Source organism: Xenopus laevis, chromosome 3S (assembly GCF_017654675.1).
Source record: "Xenopus laevis strain J_2021 chromosome 3S, Xenopus_laevis_v10.1, whole genome shotgun sequence".
Classification (NCBI taxonomy): domain Eukaryota; kingdom Metazoa; phylum Chordata; class Amphibia; order Anura; family Pipidae; genus Xenopus; species Xenopus laevis.
Window position 1 is genome coordinate 78,711,608 of NC_054376.1, and position 24,727 is coordinate 78,736,334.

The 24,727-nt window shown below is 34.2% G+C and overlaps 1 protein-coding gene across 5 annotated transcripts in view; it reads right to left on the reverse strand.

Annotated features, from left to right (window-relative positions):
- Nucleotides 1-326: 326 nt before the first annotated feature.
- Nucleotides 327-24,727, reverse strand: part of ptprz1.S (protein tyrosine phosphatase, receptor type Z1 S homeolog) — a 110,180-nt gene continuing 85,779 nt past the window's right edge. For 2 of the 5 annotated variants that reach the window (XM_018254220.2, XM_041587593.1), the window contains 17 exons: nt 22,676-22,767; nt 17,257-17,342; nt 16,722-16,742; nt 15,841-15,937; nt 14,540-14,622; nt 14,038-14,172; nt 12,248-12,382; nt 10,421-10,578; nt 9,296-9,431; nt 7,455-7,601; nt 6,772-6,865; nt 6,063-6,136; nt 4,529-4,657; nt 4,116-4,262; nt 3,428-3,570; nt 2,455-2,590; nt 349-1,153 (listed from right to left, as the gene is read on the reverse strand). In XM_018254220.2, coding sequence (XP_018109709.1) covers nt 1,013-1,153; nt 2,455-2,590; nt 3,428-3,570; nt 4,116-4,262; nt 4,529-4,657; nt 6,063-6,136; nt 6,772-6,865; nt 7,455-7,601; nt 9,296-9,431; nt 10,421-10,578; nt 12,248-12,382; nt 14,038-14,172; nt 14,540-14,622; nt 15,841-15,937; nt 16,722-16,742; nt 17,257-17,342; nt 22,676-22,767 — 1,954 coding nt within the window. In that variant the 3' untranslated portion in view covers nt 349-1,012. 5 annotated transcript variants of the gene reach the window in all.

A 24,727-nucleotide genomic window follows, 5' to 3' on the forward strand; every position in this document is an offset into this window, starting at 1 on the left:
TGCATGCTTGGGGGATTTTGCCTAATTTTTTGATAAATGTTCTCTAACTATGGCAGGATGACTGATATAACCATGTTTTTAATATCTGTAATCTTGTTTGGTAATGGGATCCCTGATCAGATGTTAGATGCTAGACATGATTTCAACTCAAATGGCAGAAATTAATTGTAAACCGATTTAGTTAAGTAAACTTCCACATTTATTGTATAGGGATTTAATATCTCTAACCTTAAAGTTTATACTTCTGGGTGCATTGTGAATGTTGTCAAACTAATCTTACCTCCCTATATAACAGTAAAAAAAACTCATGTATTTACACATAAAAATTAAGATATTTTAAACAGTTTTAATTAAATGCAAGAACACAAATGCTATACATGCATAGATGCAATTCAATAGGTCAGAAATTTTGGTAAAATCAAATAACAAAGGTCATTAATATACCAACGCAGTTACAAATTACTAGAAAACAGACTCTGTAGTAAAATATAAAAATCTACAATTATAAATATAAATTTGGTCCATGGAGTCACTATAACAATATGTACATTATAGGAAGAGTTCGATTAATGTCCCCTATGTCGGCTGTCATTTTTGAAATGTTATAAAGAGAAAAATGTCATTTACATTCCAACAAAATATAGAAAAGTCAAAAGATAGCAAACGCAAGAAATCCTACCAAAGCGCAGTTCATTGTGACATTATAACTTTTCTTCCAAAGCAATAAAAGAAAACACATCTAGAAATATGTTAAAATCTCAACATAATAAACTAATACTGAAAAAACATATGACAATATATTTATAAAAACACTGCAAGTGGTCGTTAGTCTTGACATGACACATAGATTACAAGTTGTCCCCCAAAAGGCACAAGTTATTTACTGTAAAAGTTCAACAGTAACAAATCGGCGAAGGTATGCAAACCGATCACAGCTTCCACAGATTTTCCGATTTTATCGGTTCAGAAAGGCTGGGCAATGAAAATGCCTCTGCCATAAAATGCCACAGAATTATACTAGCGACTCCAAGCTTTCAGCTGTACTACCATCAGGTAGAGGTGCCCCATTAGTGTCCATAAATACCATTGAATCCTCTTCTTGTCGAGTGCTTACAAGACTGAGCATGGCTTTATACAGGAACTGATACTGCTCCTGTAGTATAAAACAAAGCACACACATAAAAACATAAGATTTTAAAAAAACAACCCTATATATGTGTATCTGAAAATAATTTTATGTTATTTGCATGGAATTCAGTAGTAGGTCACTGGCGAAATGATTATAATCACATACCTGATACCCCAGGCTGGTGCTCCTGTAGAAAACTGCCAAAGCCTGGGGTTCTTCTCAGCAAGCACCACAGAGCGTTGCTATTCTTTCTTTTTCAAAACCCCAGGACTGATGCATGCACAGATGATTGGAATAGGCAACTTTTTTGTTAAGTTTGACTTTTGCACATGCACACCCGTACAAAGAAAGAAGAAGCAGGAAGAGGATCGCTCTGTGGTGTTTGCTGAGAAAATCCTAGGCCTGGGACAGTTTTCTGGTAAGGAATCACTGAGGGATGCCTAATAGTGATGAATGAATTTATTCGCCAGTCATGGATTGACGGAGAAATTCCACACTTTGTCACCTGCAAATTTTCTTGCGAAACTGCAAGAAAATTTTTTATTGGCGTCAAAAAAGTCGCCATGACAAAATTGGCACAGAGACAAAAAAATGGCCATTGACATTAATGCATTTGCAATGAGAAAAATTGTCGCGTGCATAAAAAATTGTCATGCGTCAAAAAATGTTGATGCCCCTTGACTTCAATTTCGTGAATTTTTTGCCGAAGCAAAACAGGACAGATTCGCTCATCGCTAGTGCCTGAAATTTGTTTCCCCCAGTGATTGTTGCCTTCCCTTCTGATTTAAAGGAAACTATAAAAACATATTGTATAAAACAGCTCTTATGTAAAACCCTGCTTCACATATATAAACCATTTCTGTCCAGCGGAGTTCACTGCAGCCTTCTTCTCTTCTGTAATCTTCGGAATGAGACAAGAAACGCATGCGAAGTTGGAGCAATTTTATGTCTCGCGACAACTGTGAACAAGCTAAAAATGCAAAATTTGCCAAATCGCCGGTCTCATTCTGAAGATTACCGAAGCGGCTGAAGATGGCACCCATGAACTCTGCTGGACAGAATCTGCACGGAGGGGTAAGTAAAGAGTTAGGGGCATTTGCCTGGGGGGGGGGCAGCTAGGCTGGGGGGGAGGGGAGTCTATGTAGGGTAGGGTTATTTTTTATTAGGGGTTTGTTTGTCCTTTAAGTATTCATTTTAGGGGTATCAATCCTAACAACTGTCCCCAGTGGATCAAAATGCATAGGAGTATGAAGGAATAAAGATTGGTAGTTTTTTACATATTGTAGCCCTGAAAGTACATGTTCCTAAGGAAATAGTTTACTTACAATATCTGTGAAAATTCCTGGTCTCATCAGATTAATCATTTTAGCCACCTGGTAAACGTCTACCGCGTTTTCCTGTTCCAGCTGATGCATGAGGCTATATAAAGCACAAAATGTCCCTGCTGTCACGCCTCCATATCTGAAATGATATAACAATCCAGTAAATAAGTAGAAATTAAAAAAAATGTGCATACTGTAGTGCAGGTATTGGAGCTTTGGTACCAGATCTGGAATTTGTAAAGAACTGGAGCACAATGCTCAAATCTGTTTTAGTGTACAACTCGCCAAATATATACGTATGTTATAAGATTATGTACTTTCCTAATCCATTGCAGGGCAGCAATTGGCTGTAACAGTGTAGAGAGAAGCTGTAAACGTTAAACTATAGCCCATTTTAGGAATCATCTTGCATAATGTCAGTCTTACACTCTGGAGCACCAGATTACTATAAGGAGCCTAATTCATTATCAGTAACATTAACCTTTACAGCTGGGTCAAATAATTCTTAGAACAAATGACCCCAATGTATATAGAATGAAAGGAGTGGAGAAGGAGAAATAGCTGTTCTGTGGACAGTGAAAGCATGCCATTATAATAAATAATAGTTCAGGCATGAGATCTATTATCCAGAAAGCCCAAGACCTGAAGACTTTACTGTACTTAATTTGAATCATAATCCCTTAAACCTACTAAACAAATGGAAATACTGAATAAGATCAGTATGATTGGTTTGTCACAACAATGGATTTATGCAGCTAAGTTAGGATCAAGTATAAGAAGGAGTCTGTTTTATTATTACAAAAAAAAAAGAGGTAAAATAAAGTGTAATTATTTGCTAAAATAATTTGGAGATTTCTGGATATCCGGTTTCGGGTAGATGTTTGTGTCAGTATATTTGGGAAATAATAGGAACAGTGAAAGTTAAGTAATAGACAAATATTGTGATAGCAGTCCAACTAAACAGTTTAATTCTTACTCATCATGTACAATAATTGTCCCATTCTTATTTGCTGCCTCTTCTTTGATCAGATTTATAAGCTCAAATGTTTTGCTCATAGGGCTATCTGGATTTGGCCATTTTGGACACTGGAAATGTCTCACTTCAAGAACATAGTCGTCCTAGTTAGAAAAAAAGAGACTGCAATGTTACACCAACACAAATAACTAAGACTTATATATATAATACATATCATTATAGATTTGCAAATCCCTAAATAGAGTGAGCTCTAATACATCTTTTAGGCAAAAGCAGCCCCCCTATAAGATATATTGGATCATTCATCTGACACCCAACTGCTGCAAGAAACAGATGCTGAGAGAGGAATAATGAAGATAAACTTGACTATTTCAGAAACGGTACAGAATATTTAATTGATTGTATTCAGAAAATTACTTATTTCAGTATGCTAAAGCTATATAACATTTTCATTTTCGTGATAGTTCCCCTTTAAATTACATGAACATTTATGAAGATTTCACATTCAAAGTTCCCAATTTTCCACATTTTATAAGGAAATCTACTACTTGCACACAAATCTGTACAGAAATGCAGGACATAGTGCTTTACAGCATTGCTCATATCTGGGTAATTCAAATCTCATAGCAGCTGATTGTTTGTTGAATTGCCTCAGTCTCTGTTGCTTAATATAATGACATGGAATTACCTGTGTGGCTTCTAAAATAAAATCTTGGATTATCATTTCTTCTTCATTTGAGAGACACACGTGATCTTCTCCAACCAAGGTGACTGTAAAAGTGTCACACACAATAGGCTGGTCTTTATTTGGCCAGTAGACAAATTCATCTTCAGCCTACAAATAATGTTACAGAAAATCAAAATAGATTAATTAGCAGTTACTCAATATTTTAATATATGCACAGCTTCATTTTAAACGGTACAGAAAAAAAGACTAAATTTCTCCTTTCCAAATGCAGATATGGAAATGTGTTTTTTTTTAACCATTTTTATTGCTTTTGGATCATTCTGCACATTGCCTGACCAGTGAGGCTGCATAGGAATAAGGTAAAGCAGGTGTTTGTTATATGCTGAGTTTCTGCTAGTAGATACAATTCTTACCATATTCTGCATACCCGGAAGCATTACAATAAACTGGGAATTGTGGTCCCACATCATTCTCCAGAAATCTTTTATTGTGTGAAGCAAAGGATGTTGTGTGATTATAAATTGATTGCTTTCATGATAACCCTACAAACATAGAATATGTACATGAAATATATTGCACAGGCAGGCACTCAACAAAGCATTACTTTTATACTAAGTTTTTTTAATATATATATATATATATATATATATATATATATATATATATATATATATATATATATATATTTATATATATATATATATATATACATACTAACTTAATACTAAGTTCTTAGTATGCAAAACAAAATTTCTTATATTTTATATTTATTGTCATAAATCTGCAAAAGGGAGAGAATCAGGTGTGTATTTATTTAACTCAAATGTAATCAGGCCTATTGTAGACATACATTATCTTTTCAGATATCAGCCATCAGCTAACAATGTATTATTATATACATTATATATATATTACAGATATAAGGGAAATTCAGTTTATATAATTGGTGTTCGGTGCAAGTATGATACAATTCAGACTGACCAATAATGGAGGCAAAAAAACTAAAAAGCAGAGAGACAAAAAGAAAAAAAAAAAAAGATAAGCAGCGAGACAAAATTGCTGTACACAGAAGCAATAGAAAACACACAAAGGAGCAACATAAATGATTTCACGAAAATACCATCAACATTTTTATTTTAGTATTGACTGAACTTGCTTTTCAAGCTGATTTCCTTTGTATGGCACCCTTACATATAAACATATTTCTCCCTCGACACAGAACAATTGGCTCATTTCCCATCTGGTATGCCCTGAGATGGATGTTTTATATTAGTGCATATAATAGACAAGCTTGCATTTTTGATTGTGAATTGGTTTTTTTAGGATGTCACATGAAATTTTATTTTTTGTGTATATTCCTCCTCTCTGTGTTATTATGGATAAAAAGAAACAATGAAAAGATTTGAATTCATTTTCCTTTATAAAGACAGTGATTTCATTATATATGTATTATTAACATTCCCACTGTCATTTATATAAACAGAACAGAAACATACATAAAAGCAGAATTCCAATGCTCTGGTAGATCTGTATATGATCACTGAATGAACAGTTCATTTACTTTGCATTGTTAATGTCACTGTCATTTCTGAAGCCACATCTAGACCTGCTATTTCGATTATTTTTTTACTAAGTTATGCCAAGTGGATGTTATGTATACATTACAAATCATTTTTCTACGTTGCCAGGATTCCAGTATTATGACCTTCAATAAGCACTTCATATAAAGGGATATAATTATTCCTAACTTGAATAATAAAAAAAAAACATCGGTAAATTCCGAAGAATTGTTACATCAATTAGAAAGCAGCAGTGATCGTGTATCAAGGTTGTACAATGTCCTTCAAAAATTAAGCATTGGGTTATTTGATTCTCTGCCTTTTTGTCAAAATTATCTGGAAAACAAGATAAATCAGTCTTAATTTTCAAAACTGAAATTTGTCTTACCATTACATATGATGCATTAATGTAATCTGTTCCTTCTCCTGCCAAAGAGGAAAGGCCTACTCTTGATCTTTCAACTATAATTATATAAGAGAAATATAATGTTAGACTCCTTTTCAATATTTTCAGCTTGGCATAAAAATTACAAACACAAAATAAATCTACCATCTTTCCTACCATTAACCACTTTATACTGGCATTGCTATGGCTTTGTCTGCTGGGCAAAAGGCTGTATGGACTTCTCATTCTGATGAGGCTGCAAGCCACACACGCATTTTATGGAATGTGAGTAAAGCTCCTTCTGATTCTGTTTCAGGATCTGTTCATCCTGGATTCCATAGCACTGCAGACCTTAAATTCAATAGCTTCATTTTACCCTTGTTCTTTTCATCCTGGATATGAATATTCAGTGTGTATAATCCATCTATCTGGTATCCATATCATATGCATCTATCTATTTATCCATCTATCATCTATCTATCTCTCTCTCTCTCTCTCTCTCTCTCTCTCTCTCTCTCTCTCTCTCTATCTATCTCTATCTATCTATCTATCGTCTGTGTATATATATATCTCTGTATCTATACCTATGTATCTATTTCTATACCATTATACTGTATGCTATCCACATAATTGAATGTATACACTGAGAATAAATGAACATATTGTTTCTAAAAAGGCCTATAAATATATCCAAAGCAAAAACACAGAATACCTGGAATGACAGATGAAGTTCTGTTTTTGTCTTTGTTTTGTGGTTTTAATGCCGTTGAGTAATCGCACTGTAATAAGTTTGGCTCGCTTAATAACTGGAAGGACAAAAAGAAAAATCTTATACTTTTTTAATAACACAACACACATTTCCAAATGATTAAATATAATAAATATATATATTAAATATAGGAATTTTTCAATAACACAAAAAAGTAAATAAATGATTACAAATATGGCCTTCTGTTTCCCATATTAGACCATTAATATTAGACTAGTGTATCCTCAGCTTCATAAAATTGCTCCCAACTCCTCTGCTTTCAAGGGTTAAAGCATACAAGGATTTCTCCAGTATGATTTTCTCTCAGAACACCTTCCACTAATGAGCAGGAATGTGTCTCTCTTTTTTTTTCCATTTAGTCGGCATGAATGGAGAGTTATTGTGTACCCTGTGCCATTTTAACAGAATTCTGCCTATTATCTTGTTAAAGTACACATTACAATGTCCAGCACAGCATATATGATTAGTCCTTTTTACAAAGTTCAAGGCAAAAGCCATGGTAAAGATATATTATATAGTATATCTACAAGTTCATTTGCCCTCAAGTCAAATTTTCAGTCAGAAATAAAAGAATGAAAAAGTGCTATTGATTTGAGCGCTATTTGTTTGAATAGAATTTGGTTTACCTTGAACTGTGTCTCTAGTCTTGATTTTCCAGATGGGCCCGTTGTTAGGAGAGTATTAACATAGCCATGAATATGAGTCTCAGGGACCGCTGTCTCTCTGCTAAGAATAGCCTCCACCAAAGCATCATGGATGAAGATGTACTGCTCCTGGATGACAGCAACAATGTCTTTGTGTTTTTAAAATCCATTAATACATTACATTACTCAGCGCTTCTTAGCACGCCAATACCACTATTATTGGCTTGAATAGGAAATGTTTGTCTTAGGTGATAGCGACCTAGTCTTGGGTTGTACACAAAGGGGCACATTTACTAAGGGTCGAATTTTGAAGTGCTAAAACTTCGAAATTCGACCATCGAATTGAAAAAATTCGATAGTCAAAAAAAAAAATTTTGATAAAATTTAGCAGTTTTCTATCGAATTAAAATCGTTCGATCGATCGTAGAAATCTTTCGAAACAAGCGGTTCGAACGATTTAATTAATTGATCGAACGATGTTTTTAAAAAAAACAAAAAACCTTTAAAAACATAGCCAAATGTTGGCTATAGGTTCTAAGAGGTCCCCATAAGCTAACATAGCAATTCGGCAGGTTTAAGGTGGCGAAGTGTCAAAGTCGAAGTTTTTTAAAGAGACTTCGATTTTTGAAAGGTCGAATATTCAAAGTTTTTCCAATTCGAATCGAAGTCGAATTTGGCCTATTCGATGGTTGAAGTACCCAAAAATTACTTTGAAATTCAAGATTTTTGAATTCGAAAATTCACTTCGAACCTTAGTAAAATTGTCCTAAAGACTGGAATTACAGTATGCACTCAGTGGATGATAGGGACAGGTTAAAGGGCACTTCTTTAAATGGATCCTAAAAACCTAGGATCTAACATATCCTTCACTTATGCCTGTGTTTTAATCAACAAATTATCAAAATTGGGAAAATATTTTTTAAAAATTGAATGGAGTACTGAAAATGTTTTCTACAACAACTTTCCTATCTGCTTGTATTCCTAGATGTTTTAATCTGATCACATTTATCCACACTATCCTGGCTGTCTTTCAAGTCCATTATGAACTTACCAATTCAGCATAAATCTAAAATGCTCATAAATCTGTTTCTGTATTTCAAGTTGCTTGTTCATTTTTTACTATGACAGTCTAACAGGTTTACCTACATTGTTATAATATGATCAAGTGATTTGCAGTACAAAATAATCCACTGCTTTTATATTCACTGATTTTTATTAGCACTCAGATAAATGATGTGGGACTGATTGGTGCTGATATGCAGGCAAATATACATATAGGGGGTTATATATTAAAGGTCGAATTTTAGAGCTATGTGATTTTTTTTATAAGCTAATGTCAGGAAGGCTATTAACATCTTCAAATTGTTCAAATTCTTGTTTAGCACCTTTCTATATTTTGATCGAGGGTGGGGTTCTTGTGGACAATTGTTGTTGTTACCACTTGGCTAATTTTCATTTTCATTTGGTTTAATTATAACAGAGTTATTTTGCATGCCCTACATCAGGGGTCCCCAACCTTTTATGAGCTACATTAAAATAGAAAAATGTTAGGGATGCATAAAAAAAAGTACCAGGAGTGACAAAGAAGAGCTTTTGCCTTTTTGGTAGCCCCTGTGAGAACTGGCAGCCTACAGGAGGCTCTGTTTGGCAAACTTGCCTCCAAGCCAGGAATTAAAAAATAAGCACCTGCTTTGAGGTCAATGGGAGCAACATGTTCCTGCTCACAAGCCACTAGTTAAGGATCACTACCCTAGATGGATGTTTTGGTTAAGAGCACAGGAAAAACATCTACATTAAATATATTGAGTGGACTGCATTTTTACCTCGGTTTGAACTAAGTAATTTCTTTGAGAACGTATATGTTTCAGGAAACCAAAAATGTTCACAGTTCCTTCATGGTGAATTTGCTGTAACATGCTGTCGAGTACAATGTATGTACCAGTTCTTCCAACACCAGCACTGCAAAAAAAATACAGATTAACTGAGATTAAGTCATTATTCACTACAGTGTATCCCATTCTCAAATCTGGTACTGGATTTACCATACTTTAAATTCTGCTTCAAACCCTCTACATCAGGAAAAACAGACTGGAAAGCATTATAGGAACCACCAGCATATATTAAGGTTTTTTTCTGTGCAACTTTCATTTTTTACATGGAAAATATCTTTACTTCCCATTTACAGACTGATATTTTAATGCTTCTCCAGTACAGGAATTAATACAAAGACTCAAATGTTTTTCACATTTAGAAAATCTAGCCATTGGTGAACTTGTAAAACAGAACTGAATCCAAAGGCCGAATCGAATCCGAATTTGCATATGCAAATTAGGGGTGGGAAGGGGAAAACAGTTTTTACTTCCTTGTTTTGTGACAAAAAGTCAAGTGATTCCCCTCCCAGCCCCTAATTTGCATATGCAAATTAGGATTTGGATTCAGTTCGGCCTGGCAGAAGGATTCGGCCGAATCCGAATCCTGCTGAAAAAGGCCGAATCCCGAACCGAATCCTGGATTCGGTGCATCCCTATTTATAAGGATATAATTTAAAGGATATTCATGGCCCATGTGTATTATATTAAGTATAAACTACAGTTCATCACATCACTCTTTCAGTGTGTTCACTGTTCAGTTTTATAGTAAGATAACGTGCAGAGATTACTCTATTGGTATGCATATAATTCTATAGGCTACATCAATGTACAGACCTCCATTCCTTTATATAGTTATGGAACTCATCGGTCACTTCCAATATATATTCAGATATCTAACATATTTGACATTAAACAGGCTGCTATAAACACTGTTGCATAATGCTCTAAAACAAACAAAAAAATATGCTGAATATGCCGGCACTATATAAATAATGATAATAATATACCTGTAATAGTAATAACTGCAAATATAACATACAAGGAATTCATATATGAGCTTTGCAATGCAAAACGTACCTGCAGTGCACTACAACAGGACCATTACGCTTTGTAGCAGAGGCTTTTCTTACAAATGTTAGTACTGGAAGCGTATATTCAGGAACCCCCATGTCAGGCCACTGTGTATAGTGATATTGCACCACTGCCCGCTCATTTTGTCTGCCCTTTTGTGATCCCTGTTGGAAATGGTATTAAAATAATTACTGAAATACTATAAATTATTATTTATGCAAACAAATATGAGCAATACAGTCAATAAGCCTTTCTTACTACTGGTACCTCAGCAATTCCAGCACGCACCTATAGTCAGCAATATATAATAATGAAAACTATTTATTTGAATTAAGGGTCACCTAAATATATAACTATAGCTTTCACTGATGATGAATCACAAGTATAAATAATGCACACTTATTTAATAATGGTTTTATTGTAACATATAAAGGTTCATGAGCTCAACTCACTTATAGTGAATGCATGCATTCCATTCATGCACCCCTAATAAACAGCCCTTTTCTGCATTAGACTTCTCTCAAAAGCTGGTAATGGGAAAGAGACAGAAAGAAAAAATAGGAATCAAATGACAAAAAAGAAACAGAAAAGAGAAAGCAATTATATAAAAAAGAACAAAAAAAGAGTGGGAAAAATATAAGGGAAAAATAAACTGAACAGTAAAAAAAGAAGAGAAATAACAATATAGACCAAAAAAAATCCACGTCTGGTAGTATTACTACAAATAGTTCATTTATAGAAACAGATGCTCTCAGAAACATGTTTACAAAAACAAACCTTTCAAGAGACTTTCACACAAAGTAAAAAACTTCCTGCAAGGTCTGAAGCACTTGCACTGGAAGCAAAATGCATCAGTTGTGGCGAGAGCATAGTGAACCTGCTGTGAGCTAGAATGTGAGTGCTTTAGATTGTAAAAATGGTGGGCATTTAAGCAGTAATCCTTTTTCTTAGCTTCTTTTTGCAGGAGTTGGGTGTCATATATTCATTGACAAGTTAGATCCAATATTTCTTATAGGGGAGCTCCTTCTGCCTAGAAGATGTATTAGAGCTCACTCTATTAAAGTCACCAGACATCATATGTCTCTTTACATGCAGGATTTGTGTAAAAGGCAGTTATTTAGATTTTGTTTGCGCTGGAATCAGTTATGCGAGTGAGCTCTAATACATCTGCTAGCAAAGGAAGCCCCACCTATAAGATCTATTAGATCTAACTATCAATGACTATGTGACACCCAACTGCTGCATGAAGAGAGCATTACAATAAACAGATACTGAGAGAGGGATAGTGAACATAAACTTGATTATTTCAGAAACGGTACAGAATTATTTTAATTGATTGTATTTGGAAAGTTTCTTATTTCAGTATGATGAAGCTTATATTCAATTTTTAATTTTCGCGATAGTTCCCCTTAAAGGGGGGGGCCCTGGGACATAACTGTTCAGTGAGTTTTTCATTTGATCCTTAGCATGCAGCTCAGATTTAAAAGCAAACAGTTATGACCTATGTTCCCCCCCTCAAGTCACTGATTGGTTACTGCCTGGTAACCAATTAGTGGAAACCAAGGGGCAAATTTACTAAAGGGCGATAATGTATACATTACATTTTTGGCTAACTAACTATATTAGAATTTTTTTTTTTTTTTTGCACAGCCTAGTTTTTATCCAGTTTTTATTTTTACACTGAACAATACCTCTATGTTTACTGGCTGGCACAGAGCTAAATGGGATGTTTCCTCTATTTTCACCTCAAAGCATTTCAACTTCTATACTCTACAAAATCCTTTGTTATATGTTTTTTTATCTTTACATAATGTGGTAAGCATTGCTACTAACCTTCTTAATCTTATTGTTTCTCACAGTAAATGTCCGTACAGTGTAATAAGCCAGGACCTTTGTTTCCTTTTGAGTTATCAGATATGCACCATATTCTTCATTGCCATCACTAGGCCAATATTGGTCACATTTTCTCTAATAAATGAAAAATATTAATTTAGTAAATGCATCAATTAATATCATATGCAGATGTAATTTGAATGGAAATGACACCTTATTCTAAACTTTTTGATCTTTACTGTAGTTTTGTGTACTGTACTTTTAATCCTTTCTGTATTCTCATTCGATTTCATCTTCAAGCTTCAGGCATTCCCAAGCCACGTTCAGCTGGCTGACATGCACCAACCCATGCACACTTTCAGGTGCATGCTTGATGGAGGTGCAGGCTAACAGGATTGGGGATGATAAAAGTTGGAAGGATAGAGATTTGTAGAGAGCAGAGTCTAATTTTCAAGTGAACTGGTTTGTTAGTATATGTGAATGGGAAGATGTGTTCTATACTATTAACAGTTTAGAGGGATTTCTGGGTATGTTTTGATGGAGTGTGATTTGTCCTTAGCTAGGTTAATTGAGGAGAATGTATTTTGTCTATATCTGTGATGCCCTGCAGTAACCAGTAAATATAGATCTCCTTCCAATGAAATGTGTACCAGTATTCTTTATTCCATATGGACGGAGCCCTGCTTGAAATTTTTTTTAGGTAGACTGTAAAATTAGCAAAAATCAATAATTCAGCCCAACATAATACGTACCAATCTGCTAATCCATATAAATTACCAGGATCATCTTTTTGCCTCCCCATGGTGAGACATGGTTCTCATCTTGCCTCATTGCACAAACGCCCCTGATCTAATACTACAGTCAATCAGGTTTATTAAGTGGATATGCACACCGCATAGAGTATAAACTCTTCTAAAAATTACCATAAGAAGATAATGTTCCTCATATCTTATAACCTTTTCCTTCACATCATTTATACTCATATATGAATTAGTGTGGCTTTTTTTCCTGCCTAAAATAAAAATATATAAATTGGCCTGTATTTAAAATGTATTTCTAAATTCTGCCCCTATAAGATCAATCTGCACCCTACACAATTGAATTCAGTCTAATTTAGTTGCACCCCAACAAACGGCATAAGCAAAATTCAGTTTAAACTGTCAAAAGTACACAAGGATAACCATTCCCAAAACATGTCCATATTTGTTGCTATGATAACTGTATACTGCATAACATAGTAAATACTGGTGCACATAAAGGTCTTTTGAAATTTGTGCATGTTGTTTTGGAGCTGGGGAGCAAAATGGAAGCATTATATATATCTATTATTCAGGATATATTTAGGGTGTATTTATTATGCTGTTTAAAATTAATTTTGCTAAAAAACGGTGAAAAAGCTGTGTAAAATAAATTGTGAACTTATCAAGGTGTGTGTAAATTTAATGCGCCTGGTTTGACCCCATTTTTTTACATTGCAAAAGTCACTCTAAGAAAAAACGCATAAGAAATTTACACCATTTTTTACACAGCGAACCTGGTGATATATAATGTGTTATCCCTGGATTTTTTTTACAAAGCATGTTATATATGCTTCTAAATGTAATAAGTTACGTCAGTTATTTAATGCCATCATGGTGGAGCTACCATGAAACATGAGAATGAACACAAGAATTGTGCTGTTGTTTAAGAGGAAGGTAATATCAGACACCTATTACAAAACATGAATTTCAAATGGTATATGCAGATAACTCTTCCCATCTATTTTTATTCTAGGCAAAAGTAGAACTTACTCTGCCTTTTTCAACGAGGTTTGTAATCATTACAATGACCTCGACATTATGTTCCCATATCATTCTCCAGAAATCCTCTGCCGTTGATTTTAATGGCCCTTGAGCTGCTATGTAGGCTTTCTGTTTGTTGTAGCCCTGTTTTCAGATAAATTACAAATTATCAGCACAAACATTCATATAATCTTGCGAACAAAGGCAAACCACAGTACACCAAGAAAAGTATAGGCAATGCAAAGAAAATACAGGTAGACAGAGACCCAAATCAAACACTGTCACAGCAATGTTCAATTTACTTCTACATTTTTAATAAAGAGAGCATTTGAAATGAACCATTTTATACAAATTTGCAAAAAAAAATATCATATTTCTTTCCAAAATATCAGATAGTAATGTGCAATTATACAACTTATTTATATGGGTGGCTAGACAAGCATACAATCTCTATGTGTACTTTATTTTTACTATGCAAAATTCAAAAACAATCCTGCAAAAGACTACTTACATCAACAAAATTAGCATTAATATAATCAGTTGTTCTTCCATCCTTCTCTGCAAGCTGTGAGAGTTTAACTCTGCTGTGATCATCTGTAAGAAGAATAGCTATGATAAACCCTCATAGCTATTTGTTTTAGAATATTAAATTGCAAATGCACTAATGGAAGCTTAGCCTGATTCTATCTGTTAAATTAATTCAGCTAATGAAAGACTGCAAAGCCCATCATAAATGTGGTGATAGTCATAAATGTGGTTTTGATACTCAGGAAAGCTATGGAAGTGATTTCTAATTAAAGAGGTGACATTGACAGTACAGAAGAAAGAAGTTTCGCGGGAAATTCTCTAAATTCGTGGCGAAGTGAAACGGGACAAATCATACTTACTTTAAATCATACTATACACTGGCTTTTAAAAGAAGTACAAGTGAAAATGAACAACAAAGGAAGCAATTAAAATGGCATGTCTTAGAACAGTTTAGGATAAGTTGGGATAGGACAGGATTAATTTAGCATGAATTTCTTTGTAAGGAATGGAATGTTGCCCATGGAATCTCAAATTAGTTTGGACCACGCCCAGTAACCCATAGCAGCCAGCCAACAGCATTTCTGGTCACCTGCTTAAAAACGAATATATGACTGGTTGCTACTCTTGATTCCCCAATATTAGTTGCACCATTTATAGCATAATTTGTTGACTGCCCTTTAGTAGCTTTAGCTCTGCTATTAAGAAGAGCAGAACTTGAAAGGGTACTAATTCAGCGAGTGGCCAACACATTTGGGTGTTCTGTTTTTATGTAACAGTTTGAATAGCTGCCGTAACTTTTCTGAAGATATTCCAACTGAACCTGTGGCAATCCCAAATATAAACCCTGCAGACTGCTTTCTGTTATCTACTAAACAGCAAATTTTGTGTCATATTTACATTTTTTTTTTAACTGAGCTTCAGTACACTACATGAAAGTGACTATAATTTTCGAAGACAGAGCAGAGAAGCATTGTGGGAGACATCTCTTGAGCAAAATAGCTGTGAATTGATGTGCCCTTTTGTCTGTAAGAAAGCAACTGCCCCTGTTGCATACTAGAGTTTGCTAGAATCTAGATCATTCTAACTGTGCATCTGATATTTTAGCTAATTATACTTGCAGCTCTGTTTCTGAATGCTTCCTATTAAAACTTTATTCTCACCTACTGCACAAAATATCTAATACATTGATGTTGATTGTGATATAAAGTCACTATTTTTTTATTAATTCCCACTGCACAATTTAGATATACAGTATATAAACACTTCTAAGACACTACAACTTACAGGCAACAATGTTTACATATCTGTTCTTATTCTTGTTGTGTGGGTGGTTGGAGTTTTCAGATGTAATCCCTAAATCAGTTGTACAATTCTGAATCTCCTAGAAAAAATAAAGGCAAAGTTACTAAAGAATACTCATATTTAAAGATCAGCTGAAACATTATTTGTCCTTGCAACAGTATCATCCATTTATAACACCATGAGCAGATTTATCAAAGGTCGAGGTGAATTTTCGAATGAAAATAATTAGAATTTTGAGCTATTTTTTGTGCACTTCGACTAGGGAATAGTCCAAATTCGATTCAAATTTGAAAAAAATTTGAGAAATTTGAATATTGAAATTTATTTTGTACACTCTCTTTAAAAATTTGACTTCGACCATTCACCATCTAAAACCTGCTGAATTGCTGTTTTAGCCTATGGGGGACCTCCTAGAACCTATCTGAAGTCAATTGGTGGAAAAATTGAAGTTTTTTTGGGGGAAAAACTTTGAATCGAATTCAATCAAATGCACTATTACTTTGATTCGTATGATTCGAATTCGGCCGAATACGGACTTCAACTTTCATTTCGGTTGGTCTTTTTGAATTTGAATTTCGAAGTTTTTTCAATTTGAAATTCAACCCTTGATAAATATGCCCCCATGTGTTCTATTATATAAGTATCCATAAATAATTTAAATTAACCTTTGTAAGGACAGCGAGAAAGCACTGTGCATAAATTCAAGAGTGCAGAGGAATGTTCTAAGCATAAAATACCCTTATTCTGAACCATATTTTTAGAATATATTTCCCATTAAATAATTTGCTCACAAAGTATATGGATTAAACTGTCTATAAACTACAATAGCAGCTAAAATAAAAAGGTCAGTGATATATGCTTACCTGGTAGAACTCTTTCAGTTTCTAATGGGGAAGTGAATAAAAAAGCAAAATAAATTTCACAATGTAAACCAATGAGGATGCGGTTTTGAAAGCCTTCAACAAGTTAACATTATGATAGTGAAAAAAAACCACAAAACAAACACAGCAAAATATTCACATAATTATAAAAATCATAAACCATGAAACATAAGATTATGAAAGGACAAATGAGTCTGTATGAAAACATGGTAGGGGTTGTTATCAATTCTTCTCTTCTTGAGGGACAGTCTGATTTAATATGATGCCTATGGTGGAAATGCCCATATAGATATAGCCTGCAATTCAATTGAAATGCAATGCAAGAGACATCTAATATCTCCTTGTCTTTAATCTAAATATGCCCTGTTTTAATCTAAATATAATGTTAGATATTAAAACAATATAGTTTTATACTCATTCCATGGTGAAATACAGCCAGGAAGGCTTATGGGTATGAAACCAGCATAAAACAGACAACACTACTTTTTTCTTCAGTTACTATCAACAGGAACTGTACCTCAAATTCATCAGTAAATCCATTCCTTGAATGCAAATCTTCAACATGTTTAGGGAATTGCTTCAAGGGTACTGCTCCAACATCATCTATGGCATATAAGAAAATATATTTTGTAAATAGAACTGTAATTGGCATTTAGCTATCCTTGAAAATTCATGACAGGCAGAAGATTATTTTTTACAATTTTTTAACAAGGACCCTAATCTGTGTTTTTATATTGGCTGTGTGGCATATTCTATTGTGATAATACTGCTATGGCTTCAATTTTCTTGAATTTTCCAATAATTTGGAGTTGAAGGGCATGCATAGACAAATTTGAAACATTTTGTCCCCTTTCCACAGAGCTACAATATGCCTGGGCAATAAAAAACTAAAAATTGTCCCACATGCCATTATCAGGGAGTCCCATTTATAAAAATGTGTGTAATTGTGGATTTTTTTAAACCACATACAGTATAAACTAATTTTCTCTATAACCCCAAATTTTATCAAAAGATCTGAATGGAAAAAGCATGAACAAAAAAAAAAAGAAACAGAACGATCCGCTAAAAAATATCATAGCCTCCAAAACCCTCTACAAATTCTTTTGGGTAATTACTAGCAAGAATAAATACAGAAAACCTCTATAAGACCGAATGGATTAAAAATGGTACAAGTGGAGTGCCAGTCCCAGTGCCTTATATAGGACTTTGATTGCTTTTACTTACCTACATTTTGTATTCAATTTTTTTGTGGCTTTTTCCCTTTATAAATTTTACATTTTTAGAGATTTAGCGAATTTAATAAAAAACAATTTGGAGAAAAAAATAGAAATTTGAATGTAAGCATATATAGTAGGCCCCACTGAAAGAGGTAGTTAAATACTTCTGTTTCCTGCTGCAGTGACAGTTTAACATGACCCTGTCTCTTTTTTTTTTTCCGGGGAATTTTCGCAGCGGTTTTGTGAATTTATTCGCGGGAATTCGCTGCAAATTCGCATCTGGCGAATAAATTCGCACATCACTAACAATAGGAACTAATTCAAAGAATAACCCTTCTGAGTAAAAACAGTATAAGGAGAACATAAGGAGTAATAAGGATAGTATAAGCAGAACTCAGTTGTACTATCTAAAGCCTGCTTTGACAAACACAATCTCTACTTGGAAAGACCCAAGAGTATTAGAGAGCATAGTATATGCTTACTTTTTGCTATGTTGTTAACTCTTGGTCTGGGCAGGTAAATGTAGGAGGGTAATTATTTTTTTCAATTATTATCTGACGTATATTTTTAACATGACTTTTAAGGGGCCGATTCATGAAGCTCGAGTGAAGGATTCGAAGTAAAAAAACTTCGAATTTCGAAGTGTTTTTTGGGCTACTTCGACCATCGAATGGGCTACTTCGACCTTCGACTACGACTTCGAATCGAAGGATTCGAACTAAAAATCATTCGACTATTCGACCATTCGATAGTCGAAGTACTGCCTCTTTAAAAAAAACTTCGACCCCCTACTTCGGCAGCTAAAAGCTACCGAAGTCAATGTTAGCCTATGGGGAAGGTCCCCATAGGCTTGCCTAAGTTTTTTTGATCGAAGGATATTCCTTCGATCGTTGGATTAAAATCCTTCGAATCGTTCGATTCGAAGGATTTAATCGTTCGATCGAAGGAATAATCCTTCGATCGTTCGATCGCAGCATTTGCGCTAAATCCTTCGACTTCGATATTCGAAGTCGAAGGATTTTAGTTCCTAGTCGAATATCGAGGGTTAATTAACCCTCGATATTCGACTCTTGATGAATCGGCCCCTAACTGTTAATGTTAATTATTAATGTTTCAAAATACAATTACTTAAGCCTTAGGAAATAGTGTAACAGACAAGGAGAGTGCTATTAACTGGAGGCAAGTGATTTAATAAAAGTTGTTTGACTACAATGTTAGTAAGAGTAAGAAAGTTACCTCCCTGACCTCAGGTCATGTCTAAAAATATACTATAAGACCATTTGTAGAATATGCCATACAGAATCCTGAATGGCTCCAACTGCTGAGCAAACTGAGAATCTGTCTGTAGAGACAACTACTAGTACTCTGCTAGTGACAAACATTGCTCAAATGATATTCATGGCATACATAAATAATGAAAATTATTACAATATTATAGAAACTGCTGGACTGCAGATGCAATTAAAGGCAGTATGTACAAATACTAAAAAAATATTTTATTCCTTCACTATATTGCGTTTTTATAAATGCTTTTTGATTTGCATCTGTACTCTTCTTTTACCTTCCATGTTAAGAGTTACAGCTATAGCTAGGCCACATTTATTCACCCCATCTATCAGCTTCACTCTTGTTAGCAAAAATAAATAAATAAGTAACATTAATAATTTCCCTATTTTCCCTATATCCAAAGATACCAGATACTTTATCTGGATCTCCATCAGAACCTATTAAGCCTACTTCTTGCATTTAACTTCTAATATTAGCCATAACTCTTTAAATCAACAGATTTAAATGTGTTACAGTATGTTCTTTGTGTATTTGTTGGATGAAATACAATTTCATTGTATATAGATTAGTGAGCGCATTTTTTGAAAAGGAACTTTTATTTATATCAGCAGATGTTCATCATTTAGACTACCTAATAAATTAAGCTATGGTTAACAAGAATTTGTTGATATGATTTTATCATCCATCTGTTCTTTGTAAAAGATTAGTGAAAAATGAATACTAAAATTGAATTATCTCAGCAGCCTAGAATGGAGAATCCACGTATTTGCACCTTCGTACTTGCAAGACAACATCTGGCAGAAGGTGCATATATTATAATTAGCTGCACATAATGTATTTAAAAATAATAGTCAAGCAAACACAGAAACTGGCTTTCCAACTGAAACAGCAGTATCAAATATGAAAAAAAAAATGTAGAAAAATACTTGCTCATAATAAGGAGAAACAACAAGTGATAGACACTAGGGGGCAGATTTATCAAGGGTCGAATAATAATAATAAACCCTCGAATTCGACCCTCGAAGTAAAATCCTTCGAATTCGAATATCAAATTCGAAGGATTTTAGAGCACATACTTCGATCGAATGATAAAATCCTTCGAATCAAACGGTTTGAACGATTTTAATCGATCGATCAAAGGATTTTTTTGCTGGAGAAGGTCCCCATAGGCTAACATAGAACCTTGGTAGGTTTAAAGTGGCAAAGTATGTAGTCGAAGTATTTTTTAAAGAGACAGTACTTTGACTATTGAATGGTCTAACGATTTTTACTTCGAATCGTTCGAATCATTCGATTTGATCGAATTCGATCGAATTTGACCCATTTGATGATCGAAGTACCCAAAAAAATACTTTAAAATTCGAAAAAAATTTTAATTCGAATCCTTCACTCGAGCTTAGTAAATGTGCCCCTAGATATCTGAAATCAAAGTACCTTAGCTGCAGTTTAATGTTTAACATTAAAAAGGGATAATATAAATACTCATATTCAGTGTTCACAATGCTTGTATATATTAAGCATGGTGAGTAGGTTCTTAGCACTCACTACAAACAAATGTTTATGGTGAAGAAGACTCATTTTCTATCTTTGCCATAATTAAAAAGTACAAGGAGAAATAAATATTTTATTTGTTAGAAATCTCTTGCAGCTTTTGTTTGTAAAAAATCAAAACAAACAATTCTTCAGTCTCAAATATAGTACCACCCTATTATATAGCCACTCCTCTACCCAGCTAGTTATTTTGCAAATTGCTTTTTCAACTACGCATACACAGTGCCTAGGACAACTCCTTTTGACTTCTACATGACCTCTCTAGCTTTTAGATGGCACATTTTTGTTTGTTTTGCTTAATAAATACCAGACATTCACTTTTTTAAAATATAACTCGAATGTGTGAGTTTAGGCACAAAATTTTTTTTTTTAATCGTGGAAAAAAATCTAATTTGATTTTTGATAAATTTGTCACTTGGGGGCTGATTAAAATCTCACCAAGACTACTGCAACCTGAGGCCTCTCAAAATCTTAGACCTCACCTCTACACATTACAATCTATATTAAAGCCTGGTGATATAATCTTTTTGCTTTAGAAAAAACTCGGCCGTCCATTGCTGGGAACATTATCATGGGATCCCGTTAAGATAACTATAACTTGCACAATACTTAACTTTCAAAGTTCTTTTTGAATTACTTGATCTTTTCCACCCTAAACATAAGAGTGAAAACTCGAATAACTATGAATCTCTGTAATTGTTGCTCTTCCATTTGTTTAAGTTACCAACACACTAAGATAGTAAGCTCTGTGAAGCCAGAACCTCCTTCTTCCTGTGTTTCTTAACACTTGTAACTCGAGCTTTGACAAAAACTATTTTGAAAAATGGTCCAAAATACAGTAATGCTGTTCCCCATTGTGTCCTATTTTAAAAACATAATGTAATGTTTTTTTGATGGATTTTCTTTTCATCGGTCATTCAAATATGTAAGCTACAGAATGCCAGGGCCACTTGGTGCAGGGGGGCTGTGTATACTGCCATTTATAGGACGGCATTAACTACTTGCCTGGTTTTCTGTTTTTGCTTCAGACACAAGTACTCCCTAGAGCACATTTTTTGAGCACAATTTTGTGCCCCTTAGCATTGCAGCACTTCACTTGTGGCATTGATAAACTGACTTAGTACATTATTTGATGTAAAGCTAAAGTTCTATGTTTATAGAACAACAATTTAATTGAGGTTTTTATTTTGGTAGCCTTCACATTACAAAAAGACCCCAATATCAAAAATGTTTTGGATAACAAATTCCTATACACACATTCATTTATGGCTCCTAAAAACAAATGGCTAAAAATCATATAGGGGTGTTTTCCATCTAATTAGATTAATGCTAGGTTGGGTTAAATATGCTGACAATCACAAAGTGTTAAGATTTTATTACATAGAATAAACTGTCAACAATAAATAATTATTTGTTTAAATGGAACACTATGGGAAATGGAATTACTGTATTTTGGATTTTACAGGATAATATGTTTTTAGATTACAAATCTTATAACGATGGTGCGTGTCTTCTACCAGCTGCTAGCATCTTGTAAGATAAGAAATACAAGAACTGGACGGACAGTGTCATAACAGGGGCAAAAACTCACATGCTCAGTGGGCTCTGAGCAGCTGTTGAGAAGCTAAGCTTAGGGGTCCCAAATTATCTGTGCTGTCATGTAGTAATTATCTGTATTAATAACTAATCGGTCTTATATTGTGACATTTCTATTCTATGTGTACTGTATATTGTGAGTCAGTCCCTAAGTTCAGTAAGTGACAGTAGCATAGAGCATGTGCAGTGAATCAGCAGAAAAGAAGATGGTGAACTAATGGGGCATATTTGGAGACACAGATCTTTACTGCTAAAGGGCTGTGGTTGTGAAAAACAAAGTTTTACCTGCGACCGGAAATACTGGAATTGGTGGACCGGAAATCACCCTTGATGACGTTTTATCTTCTGGATAAAAATGTGCTGTCTGGAAGCAGTTTCTGAAATAACAAATTTCAGTTGATCTAATTGATAAAAGGTTGGTGCACATAACCACAAACGTAAAACAGCTATTCCCTCCTGCTTTATCTTTTATTACTAATATTCATAAATGCCCACAATATCCTGCAGACTATTCTTGGGCGCTGCAGTCTGTTCAGCTTTGTATAGCATGAATATGTATATGTTTATTTTTAGATTCCTGACAACTCTTCAGAAAAAGAAAAAGTAGCTGATTTCTTAAGAAGCATTTAAAAAACTACCATTTACACTTTGTATTTAATTCTAAGAAAATTCTGCTCCCATTCGGAGTGAACTTTTATAATACTTTTAAGTTTGCCTCTATGACGAAATTCAAAGGAAGTCCCGCCTGATCATTATTCCTACATTTTTCCTAACACAAAACAGAAAACCCAGCAATTTGGGAGCCACAAATCTACTCAACATCTATATGGACTTCATAGTGACAAATGTGTCCCAGATACAAACACCAGGTCTTTTACAGAAAGACAAACTGTAGAATAAATTTCAAATGTCACCCATGTAGGTATAGAGGAATATGGGTAGATAGAGCGGATATAATTAACCAAATGTGAGTTACAGCATAGTAAGGAGTGGGTCCTACATTATTAATGCACTGGATCTCACAGGCTACTAGTTACTTGCTATGCCTCTTACTTAATGGCAAAATGTTTTGGTTTTTTTTGCCAAATATATTAGCATCCATCAGTACATTTAAATAATTAAAATGTTGTATTGAACAAAAGCCTATCTTTCATTCTGCTTAAGAGGTGGATATCCATAAACTAGACACAAATGTGCACATATCATTTAATATACAGCCATTTGAATACCAAGTGCTCTGGGTTACATGAAACATAATATAGGTAAATCCGATGCAGTTTGCCATCTGTTTGGTGTGAAAGGTGAACAAACGGGCTGTCTATGTGCTAAGTGTAAAATAGGTGTACTAATTATCACAATTAGAAAGAATTATGAATGTTAACACCCATCTATCTATAACAGGAAAACATATATTTTTTCATGTAGATTAGCAAATATTAATATGTTGTTAAGAGCATTCCTGTTTTAAAGCACCTATGGAGTTGCAATATATAAAACTTTTGTGCACTGTGAGACATGAATAAAACCAGTCATTTGCAGCAGGGTGGAACTAAAGGGTAGGCCACAAAGGTCACATTTGTAAACTCTAAAAATAAGTCTATGATGGGTAGCGACAGCGAACACAGCATTGTTAGGTGAGTTGGATCACAGCTATAATCAAGAACCTAACATATAAATTTATTTGCAGATACTTTTAACTAATATCTGTTTATAGTGCTTTTGATTATGACCAGTGTCCAGGCAGTAAGTTGTTTTGATTTCTGTCCCTTGAATTTAGGACATAAATGACAACAATCTGTAAAACGTACGGCACCCATATTCACCCAGAATTATACGTCTGGTAACAGACCTACAATTTGTAATTAAACAGAAGTCCTGCACATAGTATAGCAATATGAATGTTTTAGTATAAAGCCAACATCATTTTTTTGCATGTCTTATTGTACTAATATGTCATTATTTCCTTCAAATATTTCCCCGTATGCATTTATAATGGGCATGTTCCTGGCAAGGCGCAGAGCTGTTAAAAGAAGCCGTTTTGTTGCATTATGTTTGTAAACTACTTTGCTGGCTTGTGTCCCAGTGCTTTGCAAACAGATGCCCATTTTGTACTCCATAACTTAATTTCTTGTTTAAGGTTCTAACAGATACAAATGTATATATTGAAAATGCTTGGCAATGGCATGATGTGCCAAACACCACGTATGCTTTTTTTGTTTTTTGCTAGTATCGCTTTATAATAGGTTAAACTTCTATTATCAGCTTGGGTCATATGTATATAAAATAGAGATGGAATAATGTTGGTTCAGTGTAGTTGAGCCATAGACGAAAATAGAA